This window comes from Salmo salar, chromosome ssa24 (assembly GCF_905237065.1).
Source record: "Salmo salar chromosome ssa24, Ssal_v3.1, whole genome shotgun sequence".
Taxonomy (NCBI): domain Eukaryota; kingdom Metazoa; phylum Chordata; class Actinopteri; order Salmoniformes; family Salmonidae; genus Salmo; species Salmo salar.
The window spans coordinates 33033431-33048823 of record NC_059465.1 but is presented as its reverse complement, the minus strand read 5'-3'; the positions used below and the strand labels follow the sequence as shown (position 1 = coordinate 33048823).

Here is a 15393-nt window from a genome sequence, read left to right as displayed (position 1 = left end):
AATGTTATATATATGGAGGATACAACCATCCCAGCTCTGCAGATTTTGCTGTAAAGAGACAGAATTATTAGATCATTTGTTTTGGTACTGTCCATATGAAGCTTGTTTTTCATTGCAGGTCTAGGAATGGCTGAACAATTGCAACATTTACCTGGTGCGAACTCTACAGATAGCACTGCTGGGTGATTTGAAAGAGTTTCATTTAAGGACCAAATATTGACAGCTGTGCCATATAGATCGCAAAATAGTTGAGAAGAGATTTTCAATGTACCGATTCCAAGGCACATGGTTTATGAACTGATACCCAAAACGACGCCGGAATCAAAACTTGGATTTTTTTAATTAATATTATTATACAACATTCTTGGAACCAATAGAATGTTATATATATGGAGGATACAACCATTCCAGCTCTACAGATTTTGCTACGAAGAGACAGAATCATTAGATCATTGTTTTAGTACTGTTCATATGTAGCTTGTTTTTGGTCGCAGGTCCAGGAATGGATGAAGAATTGCAACATTAACTTGGCGCTTACTCTGCAGATAGCACTACAGGGTGATTTGAAAAATCATAGTCAATCAATCAATAATATAATAATACCTTTAGCAAAAAATGTTATCTTTAATTTACAATCTGAAGAAACTATGAGAATAGAAAAGTGCAAATCAATCCCAGAACAACAGCAAAGGACCTTGTGAAGATGCTGGAGGAAACAGGTACAAATAATGTCTATATCCACAGCAAAACGAGTCCTATATCGTCATAACCTGAAAGGCCGCTCAGCAAGGAAGAAGCCACTGCTCCAAAACCGCCACAAAAAAGCCAGACTACGGTTTGCAACTGCACATGGGGACAAAGATCATACTTTTTGGAGAAATGTCCTCTGGTGTGATGAAACAGAAATAGAACTGTTTGGCCATAATGACCATCGTTATGTTTGGAGGAAAAAGGGGGATGCTTGCAAGCCGAAGAACACCATCCCAACCGTGAAGCACGGGGGTTGCAGCATCATGTTGTGGGGGTACTTTGCTGCAGGAGGGACTGGTGCACTTCACAAAATAGATGGCAACATGAGGGAGGAAAATTATGTGAATATATGGAGCAACATCTCAAGACATCGGTCAGGAAGTTAAAGCTTGGTCGCAAATGGGTCTTCCAAATGGACAATGATCCCATGCATACTTCTAAAGTTGTGGCAAAATGGCTTAAGGACAACAAAGTCAAGGTATCGGAGTGGCCATCACAAAGCCCTGACCTCAATCCTACAGAACATTTTGGGCAGAATTGAAAAAGCGTGTGCGAGCAAGAAGGCCTACAAACCTGACTCAGTTACACCAGCTCTGTCAGGAGCAATGGGCCAAAACTCACCCAACTTATTGTGGGAAGCTTGTGGAAGGCTACCCGAAACATTTGACTCAAGTTAGACAATTTAAAGGCAATGCTACCAAATACTAATTGAGTGTATGTAAACTTCTGATCCACTGGGAATGTGATGAAAGAAATAAAAGCTGAAAGAAATAATTCTCTCTACTATTATTCTGACATTTCACATTCTTAAAATAAAAGTGGTGATCCTAACTGACCTAAGACAGGGAATTTTTACTAGGATTAAATGTCAGGAATTGTGAAAAACTGAGTTTAAATGTATTTGTGTCACGTCCTGACCAGTATAAGGGTTATTTGTTATTGTAGTTTGGTCAGGACGTGGCAGAGGGTATTTTGTTTATGTGGTTCGGGGTGGTGATTTATGTAGTAGGGTGTTTGATTTATTATTTCCGGGTTTTGGTCTATGTTCTATGTTTTGTATTTCTATGTTCTTTCTGGTTTGTGGTATTTCTATGTGTAGGTTAATGGGGGGGTTGGACTCTCAATTGGAGGCAGGTGCTTTCTCGTTGCCTCTGATTGAGAGTCCTATATATGGGTAATTGTTTGGTGTAGTGTTGTGGGAGATTGTTTCTTGTTTGGCCTGTGTGAGCGTGACAAGACTGTTTTGCTGTTAGTGCGTTCTTCGTTTTTTTTGTTATTTTGGTGTTCTCTTTATTTTAAATAAATAACAAGATGAGCATCCACATTCCTGCTGTGTTTTGGTCCTCTATTCCCGACGACAGGCGTTACAATTTGGCTAAGGTGCATGTAAACTTCCGACTTCAACTGTAAATGGGAGGGGTTGAGGGTAGCGGAAGGATAGGGGTAAAACAAACAAAAAATAACTATTGTAAAATAGATTGTGTCTGTAAAATGTATATAGTATGTAGAAGCCTAAGTGTTGTTGTTCATTAGTTTACTCCAATTAGGGGAGGGGTGGAAGGGTTAGTGGAAAATAATTAACAAAAATATTTTAAAAAGATGTGTATACCTATACAGTACCTGTCAAAAGTTTGGACACCTACTCAGGGTATTTCTATATATTTTACTATTTTCTACATTGTAGAATAATAGCAAAGACGTCAAAAGAGAGCCCTATTTGGTAAAAGACCAAGTCCATATTACGGCAAGAACGGCTCAGATAGGCAAAGATAAACGACAGTGCATCATTACTTTAAGACAAAACTTTCGAAATGTCAAGAACTTTGACAGTTTCTTCAAGAGCCGTCGCAAAAACCAAGCGCTATGATGAAACTGGCTCTCATGAGGACCGCCACAGGAAAGGAAGACCCAGAGTTACCTCTGCTGCAGTGGATAAATTCATTAGAGTTACCTGCCTCAGAAATTATGATGTTGTGTTGCTACCATGTTGTCATGTTGTGTTGCTGCCTTGCTATGTTGTTGTCTTAGGTCGCTCTTTATGTTGTGTTGTCTCTCATGTCGTGATATGTATTTTGTACTATATATATATGTGTACTTTTTAAAAATCCCATCCTCTGTCCCCGCAGGATGCCTTTTGCCTTTTGGTAGGCCGTCATTGTAAATAAGAATTTGTTCTTAACTGACTTCCCTAGCTAAATAAAGGTTAAATAAAATGAAAAAATAAAAAATCGCAGCCCAAATAAATGCTTCACAGAATTCAAGTAACAGACATATCTCAACATCAACTTTTTAGAGGAGACTGTGTGAATCAGGCCTTCATGATCGAATTGCTGCAAAGAAACCACTATTAAAGGACACTAATCTGATTAGTCCAAATTTGAGATCTTTGGTTCCAACCACCGTGTCTTTGTGAGACACGTAAGTGAACGGATGATCTCCGCATGTGTGGTTCCCACCATGAAGCATGGAGGACAATGACCCAAAACACACCTCCAGGCTGTGTAAGGGCAATTTGACCAAGGAGAGTGATGGAGTGCGGCATGAGATGACCTAGCCTCCACAATCTCCACAACCCAATTGAGATGGTTTGGGATGAGTTGGACCACAGAGTGAAGGAAAAGCAGTCAACAAGCGCTCAGCATATGTGGGAACTCCTTCAAGACTGTTGGAAAAGTATTCCTCATGAAGCTGGTTGAGAGAATGCCAAGAGTGTGCAAAGCTGTCATCAAGGCAAGGCTACTTTGAAGAATGAAGAAGCTCAAATATAAAAATATATTTTGATTTGTTTAACACTTTTTTGGTTACTACATGATTCTATGTGTGCTATTTCATTGTTGTGATGTCTTCACTATTATTCTACAATGTAGAAAATAGTAAAAACAAAGAAGAACCCTGGAATGTGTAGGTGTGTTCAAACTTACGACTGGTACTGTATTATTTACAAACAAATATTTGGGTGATTGGAATTGATATAGACAATTAAATTGATGGAAGCTACAATCGATCTGCAACATCAAAAAATGAAAAACACAACGGGCCCAAAACACATCAGCTGGAAAGATATTCAGAGTTGATTATGCTCTCAAATCAAGATTGGGGCTTGTAATTGTTGAGGGAATTGCCAGCATTGTGGCCATCAGATTGGCCTGTGTCCTTGACACAACCAAAGAACCCCTGTGTGATGAAAAAAGATCTTCATCTTGCATGCTTTATTCCCCTTCTCCTGAGCCTATATGTGACTTGTTTCAGGAAACTAGGCATATGTCGCGGGTCAATACTTCACAGGAGAGCCATTTGAACGTAAACTTAGAAATGCCTTCTGGAACATGTGAACTTACCTGTCCCTTAATAACAAACTATGTCATCTGTAAATATGAATATAAATGTTAAATTATGAGCCTAGTTGGTTTAACACACAAAAAGACAGCAACCTTCCTGCTAGCCACGATTGGCTGAGATAATGAGTGGGCTGGACATGCCGAGAGATGAGTTCGGATTGGTCTGCCATATAGCACGTTTCTGTCTATTTGAGCTGGTCAGTATGTGTAGGTAATCCTGTCTAACGCGGCTTTAAAAAAAAAATATTGCGTAGTAGAACTGCACAAGTGTTGCTCTGGAAGACCGAATTTTGAAATAAGTGGAATTAGATTATGATAGCTAAGGAGATGGACAAAACACCTGTCTCCGGATTACATCTTCAAAATAAGGGCAACCATGGCATCCGTGACCGGGAGAAGGATCCATCCATGATGTATACAGGTAAGATAGCCTAGCTAGCTACATTTTCGGATATTACACGTTTCTAATTTTGACAGAAAGTCATTTTCATTCCAAGTTAAAGTGTACCGTTATCTATCAAGCTATCATTAGCTGGCTGGCTCACTAGCTAATATTACGTGTATGATCTTATTATTCATATCTCAAAGCCATTTGCTTTGCTAGTTATAGCCTAATCTTAGCTAGCTAACATTGAACCTGGCTGGTTAGCTACCTGTAGATTCATGCAGGTTAGTAACGTCATGAGTTGGGATTATGGTTCATTGTTTAGCTAGCTAGCTCGCAACACCAAAAGACTCCACTATGCAAGTATGCATTTCAATAGAATGTCACTGCGACAACTGTTGATAGATGTAGCTGGTAAATTCACTCTGGCTATCTACTCCGATTTCAAGCACTCTCATCTGAGTGTGCCAGAGCGCAGAATAACTGACAAATTTACGAATGCTCAACACCCATTGAATATGGCCGGTGTCAGTAAACGTTGGCAAAAAAGTGTAAATTGTTGCCAGCAGCACAGTTGCAGTCACCAATGCTCTGGATAGAATAAAAACACACAAAACAGCTCTGCTAGGGCGAGTAAAATGGTCAGTGAGGTGTTCTCTCATTTGTGTCTGGAAGTAGCTAGCAAGCTAGCCAATGTTTGGCAGTTAGCTTGGGTGCTTGACTGCTGTGTTAGGACAGAACGCTCAGATCAACCCTTAAAGAGATGGGTGGGGCTAAAGTTTAAGAGAGTGTGAACGATGCTGGATGGGTGAACGTTCTCTAAGTGCGTTGTTGAGGCATCTGTTGATACTGATAGGATCGAAAGAAAGGAAGCACTGCTCTCGGATCAGCTTTCTCCCTTTCCAATCTCAATTTAACATTAGATTTATTCCACAATACCGTTGACAGATCAGCTCCTAGAGAGATAATATCACCTTTGGCTACAAATATTGAGGTCGGTTTATTCTAATGCTTAAACTATTGTAATGCACTAAATCAAGATTTTGTGCATCATTGTGCACGTTACACATCATGAAATATATAGAGTCAAAAATGACAGAGAGTGACGTACAAATAGCTAAATAAAACTCAATTCAATTAATATGAACTTGATTTCAATATCATTGAAATGTATAGATCTATGAAGCCTATACTGTATGTACCTTTTTATACACTCATCTCGGATTTAATTTGAAACATTTATCACAGGAGGCTGGTGGCACCTTAATTGGGGAGGACGGGATCGTGGTAATAGCTGGGGCGGAATAGGTGGAATGGTATCAAACACATGTTTTCAATTTGTTTGATGCCATTACATTTGCACCGTTCCAGACATTATTATGAGCCGCCCTCCCCTAAGCAGCCTCCACTGATCTTTATATCCTTTGCTTGTTATGCAAAGAAATGGGCAACTTTGTATTTGTAGTCACTTGTAACATTAGTTCTAAAGATATCGGCAGTCACAGAAAGACAGATAAACATCTTGATTTTGTGCTTAGCGGAGATCTTCTGTGTATAAAGTGACACGGAAGGGCAAAAAAATATCTACCGACGTACTTAGCTGTTCTACGAGTGGTCTGCGGCAGTCGTTAAATAACAAGTGTTTTCAAAAGCAACTGATGGTTGGGAAACAGAGATTTAATAATGCTCCTCCAAAGGTTCTAACGATTAACGTAGCCTTAAAATGCTTTTGGGCAACCGAGTGCAGGACTTTTCCAGCTCAGATATTAGGACGAGAACCACCAGAAAGGGACATTTCCTAGCTCCCACAATATACGGCACGTGTAAAAGCATAATACAACTCCCGTCCAAAAATGCCCATAATGCAACATGAATAATGCTTTAATGTCTCTACAAAACTTTGCCTCTTACTAAGGGCGTCCGTAAACCGACATATCAGTAAATGTCTAGAAATGCCAAACCATGACACAAATACCAAGCCATGGCTGTTCTAAAGTACTAAAGCAAGTGGTGGTGATTAGCTTTTTCCCTTTTAATTAACTCTTCAATGACTGTATGCAGAGCTTTGCATTTCCAAAACATTGGAGTTTTAAGGGTGGAGTGGAGTAGAGCAGTAGAAGCTGCATTCCCTCAATGAAAAGTAACACTTTCTCTTCTCATCTATAGCCTAACCTTGTTAACATTCACAAGTGATTTTATTTGTTTTAGACATTCATATCACATTGTCGCATTTCAATTCATCCAAGAACCACCAGAGAGGTATGTCGTCAACGTCACGCCAACACCATATTTCCCTGGAGTGAGGCGAAGCAATGTCATGTGTGTGTGAGCCCTAATGAGGACAATCCAGGCTCCCTTACAAAGAGAGACACGTGAAGAAACACAGACAGGCTCACAAACACAGGCACACAGTTATAAAAGGTTATATATACAGTTATATATACAGTATATTTGGAAATACAACCACACAAAGTGTGTAAATACACAATGTCATTATTATTAAAAGTATGACACTGTCTGTTTGATTTATTTGCTATTCAATAATACAGAGCAGAGAGGAAGAGGTGAAGCGAGAGGTTTTACTCCGCCCAAAATCTGTCCGCGTGACATAAGCCCTTTTTTGTATGGATGTCTATGAGAGTGTCAAATTAAGTAAGGCTTATTTGATCAAATAGAAGTTTCATAATGTTTAGGCTGTTACAAATGTACTGATATAAGTGGATACACGTGGAATTCTGGCAACTTTGACAAAAACGACTTAGTTGTTGTGCATGTTGTTCACACACATATCTGCCTTCTCATTTGCTCGAATGGTCCCACCTGATCTCGTCTGCCTTCAATCAGTACGGACATATATTTCCACTGTTAGAGCGGTCAGTTGGCTATCTTGTCAATACAATAAATCGTCAGACAAACACACAGAACTGAAGTGTTAAACCTGACACCATGACAGGGCTGGCCCTGACACTAGGAAAACACAAAACACCCACCCACACACACACACCCACACACACACTTTCAGAACATACCGCCCCCGAGCCTAAAACCCCATAGCGCTGAGAGAAGTCTACACCACTCTACTCATGTCCCAATTACCCAGAGCCACTCTCCTGAAGCCAGAGCGCCACAGAATCCCCAACATTATCCCACGTGGCGTCATTAAAGCCAAACAAACCACCTCAGTGGTTTGTTTGGCTTTAATGACGCCACGTCATCTCAGATTTGTCTTATATGCTCCATGCGCTTGGCTGCTTTTCTCTCGCTCCCTCTGTTTCTCTCTCTGTCTCGCTCACCTTTCCCTTCCACCCGTGTCTCTCTGTCTTCTTTGCTTCTCTCTGTTTCTGTCTGTCTTGCTCACCTTTCCCTTCCACCCATGTGTCTCTCTGACTTCTTTGCTTCTCTCTGTTTCTCTGTCTGTCTCACTCACCTTTCCCTTCCACTCTGTCTTCAAATCAAATTGTATTAGTCACATGCGCGGAATACAACCTTGCAGTGAAATGCACCTAACCAACAATGCAGTTTAAAACAAATACAGATAAGAGTAAGAAATAAAAGAAACCAGTAATTAAAGAGCAGCAGTAAAATAACAATAGTGAGACTATATACAGGGGGGTACAGGTATAGAGTCAATGTGCGGGGGCACCGGTTAGTTGAGGTAATATGTACATTTAGGTTGAGTTATTAAAGTAGAGTAGCAACAGAGAGTAGCAGCGGTGTGAAAGAGGGGGGGGCAATGCAATAAGTCTGGGTAGCCATTTGATTAGATGTTCAGGAGTCTTATGGCTTTGGGGTAGAAGCTGTTTAGAAGCCTCTTGGACCTAGACTTGGCGCTCCAGTGCCGCTTGTCGCGCGGTAGCAGAGAGAACAGGAGAGAACAGTCTATGACTAAGGTGGCTGGAGTCTTTGACAATTTTTAGGGCCTTCCTCTGACACCGCCTGGTATAGAGGTCCTGGATGGCAGGAAGCTTGGCCCCAGTGATGAACTGGACCATTCGCACTACTCTCTGTAGTACCTTGCGGTTGGAGGCCGAGCAGTTGACATACCAGGCAGTGATGCAACCAGTCAGGATGCTCTCGATGGTGCAGTTGTAGAACCTTTTGAGGATCTGAGGACCCATGCAAAGTATTTTCAGTCTCCTGAGGGGGAATATGTTTTGTTGTTCCCTCTTCATGACTGTCTTGGTGTGCTTGGACCATCTTAGTTTGTTGATGATATGGACACCAAGGAACTTGAAGATCTCAACCTACTCCACTGCAGCCCCGTCGATGAGAATGTGGGCATGCTCGGTTCTCTTTTCCTGTAGTCCACAATCATCTCCTTTGTCTTGATCATGTTGAGGGAGAGGTTGTTGTCCTAGCACCACGTGGCCAGGTCTCTGACCTCCTCCCTATAGGCTGTCTCGTTGTGTCATCGTCAAACTTAATGATGGTGTTGGAGTCGTGCTTCGCCGTGCAGTCATGAGTGAACAGGGAGTACAGGAGGGGACTGAGCACGCACTCCTGAGGGGCCCCTGTGTTGAGGATCAGTGCAGTGTTGTTACCTACCCTTACCACCTGGGGGCAGCCGTCAGGAAGTCCAGGATCTAGTTGCAGAGGGAGGTGTTTAGTCCCAGGGTCTTTAGCTTATTGACAAGTTTTGAGGGCAATATGGTGTTGAACGCTGAGCTGTAGTCAATGAATAGCATTCTCACATAGGCCTTCCTTTTGTCCAGGTGGGAAAGGGCAGTGTGGAGTGCAATAGAGATTGCATCATCTATGGATCTGTTGGGGCGGTATGCAAATTGGAGTGGGTCTAGGGTTTCTGCGATAATAGTGTTGATGTGAGCCATGACCAGCCTTTCCAAGTACTTCATGGCTACAGAAGTGAGTGCTACGGGTCTGTAGTCATTCAGACAGGTTACCTTAGTGTTCTTGGGCACAAGCACTACGGTGGTCTGCTTAAAACATGTTGGTATTACAGACTCGGACAGGGAGAGGTTGAAAATGTCAGTGAAGACACTTGCCAGTTGGTCAGCGCATGCTCGCAGCACACGTCCTGGTAATACGTCTGGCCCTGCGGTCTTGTGAATGTTGAACTGTTTAAAGGTCTTACTCACATCAGCTGCAGAGAGCGTGATCACACAGTCTTCCGGAACAGCTGGTGCTCTCATGCATGTTTCAGTGTTATTTGGCTCGGCTGTGCTTCCCTTTGTAGTCTGTAATGGTTTGCAAGCACTGCCACATCCGACGAGCGTCAGAGCCGGTGTAGTACGATTCGATCTTAGTTCTGTATTGATGCTTGCCTGTTTGATGGTTCGTCGGAGGGCATAGCGGGATTTCTTATAAGCTTCCAGGTTAGAGTCCAGCTCCTTGAAAGCGGCAGCTCTAGCCTTTAGCTCAATGCGGATGTTGCCTGTAATCCATGGCTTCTGGTTGGGGTATGTACATACAGTCACAGTGCTAGCAAAACAGTCCTGTAGCTTATCATTTTCTTCGTCTGAATACTTTACTATTGATCTAGTCGCTGGTGCTTCCTGCTTGAATTTTTCCTTGTAAGCAGGAATCAGGAGGATATAATTATGGTCAGATTTGCCAAATGCAGGGTGAGGGAGAGCTTTGTATGCGTCTCTGTGTGTGGAGTAAAGGTGGTCCCTCTGGTTGCACATTTAACATGCTGATAGAAATTTGGTAAAACAGATTTAAGTTTCCATGTATTAAAGTCCCCGGCTACTAGGAGCGCCGCCTCTGGTTTAGCGTTTTCTTGTTTGCTTATGGCGGAATAGAGCTCATTCATTGGTGTCTTAGTGCCAGCCTCAGTCTGTGGTGGTATGTAAACAGCTACAAAAAATACAGATGAAAACTCTCTAGGTAGATAGTGTGGTCTACAGCTTATCATGAGATACTCTACCTCAGGTGAGCAATAGCTCAAGACTTCCTTAGATATCGTGCACCAGATGTTATTTACAAAAATACATAGTCCGCCACCACTTGTCTTACTAGACGCCGCTGTTCTATCCTGCCGGTACAGTGTTAAACCAGCCAGCTGTATGTTGATAGTGTCGTCGTTCAGCCATGACTCCGTGAAGCATAAAATATTACCGTTTTGAATGTCCCGTTGGTAGTTTAATCTTCCGCGTAGGTCATCAATTTTATTCTCCAATAATTGCACGTTTTCTAGCAGAATGGAAGGAAGTGGGGGTTTATTCGATTGCCTACGAATTCTCAGAAAGAAGCCCGCCCTCTGGCCTGTTTTTCTCCGCCTCCTCTTCACGCAAATCACGGGGATCTGAGCCTGTTCCCGAGAAAGCAGTATATCGTTCGTGTTGGGCTCGTCAGACTTGTTAAAGGAAAAAAAGGATTCTGCCATTCCATGGTGAGTAATCGCAGTCCTGATGTCCAGAAGTTATTTTCGGTCATAAGAGATGGTAGTGGCAACATTATGTACGAAATAAGTAAAAAAATACGTTACAAACAACGCAAATAAACTTCTGCGTTTCTCTCTCCGTCTCGCTCACCTTTCCCTTTCATGTCTGTCTGTCTTTTCTCGCTCTGCATTTCTCCTCAGATAATCTCTTTGGATCATCATTTCTATATACCCTCTCCTCCTATCCCTCTTTGACACATTCTCTCGCCCCCCCCACACACTTTTCAGTTTTTCGCTCGCTTTAATTTCTGTGATCTATAACATAGATTTGGGACACACTTAGAAATGACAGCTAAAAAATAAATAAATCCATAATCCATGTAAATTGTTAGAGACACAATGGGATAGTTATTATATCATTACCTTTCACTAACTGCTTTCAATATCCACACAGTGAAATGTACCTATTGTTGCTATTACGAATCCAACCAAACAGACACTTTGATGCCTGAACTGGCACCTCTGAGACAAATCTTGGAGTACACAACTGTGTAGGTCTGAGTGAAGGATATGCATTTGCATTTCAGAACGAAAGAACGGCGGAGGTTTAGCACATACATGCTGTGATTCGCTCCAGCAACCCCACTGGTAATACACACAGGAGTGGAACCAACAGCTGTTCTGTCCAGCTCTCACTGTTTAATCTGCCACTAAACCCAATCAGCACTGTGGCACTAGTCAACTGACACACTAATTAACTGTAAAGTCACACCACAAGCAAAAATAGTACCTGAAATAGGACCCAAGCATAATATAAGTACTGTAACTTCAACTCTAAAAACAGATACAGTACGTCACAAATCCTAACTTCCTAAACTCCAGTTAATACTGCATTGATGCCAACATTCAGATGTACACACACATCTCAGATCAACATTCGCTCTGGTGTGCGAGGAGTTTTAGTGGGCACATCTGTCTCTGTCTAGTAACCTGAGTGACTCGTTTCTCCCAGCTGGTATCTGAGTCTTACCTGGATCCAGGGCCATCTGTCGTTCTCGGCAGCCGTCCATGCATTGACCAGGCCCTTCTTGTTGAGCCGGGCGAAGTAGGGGTACCACTTCTGCAGGCCGAACAGAGCACGATGTGTGGATGAGGCTGTTATCTGCTGGTTGGAGATGATGCCCCCCTCCATGCCAAGTGGTCCAGAGCATTCTGAGAGGACAGAACAAAAACAGACATGTATAGGGTTAGATGAAAGTATGAAATACGTATGCAATCATACGTTTCACAGGTATCTGGCTAGTGAGTTTAAGATAGAGGTTGATCAAAACATGAATATTTGAATAAGACATATGTATAGGTGTGCACCAGAGGAGCAGCATTCTTTCTTCATAGGAATAATCTTATGGTCCACCGTCCCATTCTCTACAGCACTGCTGCTTTTCAATGTTCCTTCCTCAGTCCATGATTTTCTGTCCATGTTCATCTGTCTCAGAACAAGATGTACTCCATGGTTGGGCTCCCCTCCATTACATCAGGCAGAGTCTCGGTCATAAACACTAAGTTTTTGCCTTCGCTAACCGAAATCGTATCTTTGTTGCTGCTCTCTCCCATGGAAATCCTGTCCTTGATGTCGTAAAGAGTCAGGTCACCTTGACTCGTGTTCATCAAACTGTTGTCATTGATCTGGTTCATCTCCAGGACATCCTCAATGTTTCCACTATGACACAGCCCTCAATTAGGGGGCCATTCTGGTCATCCTGCAACCCATCCACATCCACAGGAGCCATGGGTCTCTTCTCTAAGTCCTCCACCAAAAAGAGAGCCCTCAGACTGGCTCCAAAGGAACTCCAACTATTCTGCCTGGACAACATCATCACCACAGTCAACAGACCGAAGCAGGGTTGATATACCATCAATGCTCCAGACCTAAAGTGGAGAGACATGACACCAATATGGCTCTAATGAAATCACCCAAAGTATAAGAATCTTTTTTACTGAGGATCTGCTAAGCAGCATTTTAACAGCCGCATCTGTGGATTTTATACCCTGCCAACGCTTTTCAAAGACAAAATGCTTCTTGTGCTGAACTTGTGAGTGCTTCTTTTTGTTGTGTCCATTATAATGCACACCGTGTCAAAGATGTAATTTCTTAAGCAAAATCAAACAATTTGGCCTCATCCCAGAAATTCTTAGAAATATTAATTAAAAACATGGGAGAGTTGAAAACAAATTGAAAACGAGCTACATACTGTAGATTCCTCACATGCCCATCGTAGTGAATGAATGTGAACCAAGGAATGCATTGTTTCGATTTTAACAAGAACACACAACAGCCCTCGACTGTCAGGTGTTTAGCACCTTCTCTCCTTTTTATAATTGCTAGTCTGTGTGCAAAAACATCTGTTTTGCTCTCAAAGAACACAACAGTTTGTAAGTTTCCACCTACCTCACGCTGTAGTCAATTAGAGCGACATGATGCATGGGAATGGAACGATTTGACCATTAATAATTGTACGTTTTGGGATTGATTTATCGTCCGGAGAAATGCAGTTATGCTACGTAAATTAGTCTTCTTCAAATTCAACTCCACAACAAAAAATGGACGCTTGGTATATGTAATGCAACTAGAACATTTGAGATTGTCTGACTAATCATATCAAACGAAAACAAAATGTCATTCTCTTTTCAAAATAGACCAACTCAATGTGCTGCATCTCAACCATCCACCCCTGTATTTCAGGTGAAGGGGAACCCTGCGGGGGACTGGAAGGGTTAAAAAGGGGAACAGCCCAGCTTCGTCTGTACCCCTGGTTTTAGTGCTTCTCTAACTACTTTGGGCTTAATGCTATTTTTAGTGTTTTACTCAGGTGTGCATTAACAGGCTGCTATGACACTGCTTTGCAAAGCATCTTTAAGGCCTTTGCCCACAGCGTCCCCAACTCACAGCTATGCATGACTGCTAAATATTAGGTGAGAGCTTCCACGCTATGCAAAAACACTACTGAGTAGAGGCACTCTTCTTAGGCGAATAAACCAGCATGTCATCGAGCTAGGCTTAAGCATGAAGGTGTCATGTGTTTTCAGACCTGCTGTGTATGCTTAGTCTGTGATGAGTGCTTTTCTTCAGTCACCAACTTCACATAATTGCACATAATTACAGATATGTATTTTTCTAACTGAGGATGAATTTTAAGATCTGGGTAGGTAAAAAGCTTCTTGTTTCCACACTTGTTCCCTTTCAGCCAATTTTTGTGAACTCAGTGCCATCCAAAGTAACTTAGACCCCTGAAAAGATCTGGAGAGATGGTCTGAGTTCTGTTCGCGTGAAGTCTCTAATCAAAATCAAATCAATCAAAATGTATTTGTCACATGCTTCGTAAACATCAGGTGTAGACTAACAGTGAAATGTTTAATTAGAGATCCTTTTCCAACAATGCAGAGTTAAGACAAAGATACATTTTCTAAAATAGAAATAGTGACAAAAGGAACAAATACACAGTGAATAACAAAAACAAGTATTGTTATTGTAACATGGACTACTGTACCAGTACCGAGTCGATGTGCAGGGGTACGAGGTAATTGAGGTAGCTACATACATAGTAGGGGTAAGGTGACTAGGCAACAGGATAGATAATAGACTGAGCTGTAGCAGCAGCGTATGTGGAGTAGTAGCAGCAGCGTATGTGGTGAGTGTGAAAGTGTGTGTGTGTGGGAGGCGTCAGTATGCATGTGAGCACATGTTATACTGTATGTGTGTGGGTATATGTAGTGTTTGTGTGTGCGTATGTGTGTGTTGGGTGTCAGTGTAAGTATGTGTGAGTGTTTGGGTAGAGTCCAGTGTGTGTGGGTAGAGTCCAGTGTGTGTGCATAGAGTCAGTGCATGAGAGTTAGTTCAAATAAGGGTCAATGCAGGTAGTCTGGGCAGCCATTAAATTAGCTATTTAGAAGACTTGTTTAGCAGTCTTACATGCTGACCAGACCAGACACGTCGCGTGCGCGAGAGTTGCAAAATAAATGTACACATACATGTTATTCAATCATTGCACCCACTCTGCTCGCGAGCGTCTGCGTGGCCAGGCGCTAAAATAGAACATCATTCTATTTGTGACGCTCAACGCGCTGCAAGTCCTGCCTCTCAAATCTCCTCATTGTTTTTTAGGCGCATATACCCACATACCATCTCCTCATTGGATTTTAGGAGCATATACCCATGTGGGTGATTGAAAGATGAGCGTAAAGTTGGTTGCCAACCGCTATATAAAGTCCAAAGAAGAAAAATAAGCCTGAAGGAAGGAGGAAAGATGACGAGAAACTAATTCGGTTTACCGTTTTATCTGTGGATTAATTGTCGGAGTGGAGGACCTTGTGCATTTCAGGAAAAATAAGCAACCCAATGTTTATATCCCAGGATAAATTAGCTCGCAACAGCAAGCTAGCTAGATACATTTCCATAAATGTTTCATGCTTTTCGACCTGTCCCCAAATTAATATAATTGGTTCAGAGTTTGTTTGATATTTCAAGCTGCGTATTTTGATCGTGTCTGGTGTGGGGGTACAAAATCAACATGCGCGAG

General features: G+C 42.0%; 1 protein-coding gene across 3 annotated transcripts in view; it reads right to left on the bottom strand.

Annotated features, from left to right (window-relative positions):
• The window catches only part of LOC106585765 (EGF-like repeat and discoidin I-like domain-containing protein 3), a 212798-nt gene that overhangs the window by 75119 nt on the left and 122286 nt on the right, over positions 1-15393 (bottom strand). For all 3 annotated transcript variants that reach the window (XM_014172354.2, XM_014172355.2, XM_014172353.2), the window contains one exon: positions 11847-12028. In XM_014172354.2, coding sequence (XP_014027829.1) covers positions 11847-12028 — 182 coding nt within the window. The remainder of the gene's footprint in view (positions 1-11846; positions 12029-15393) is intronic.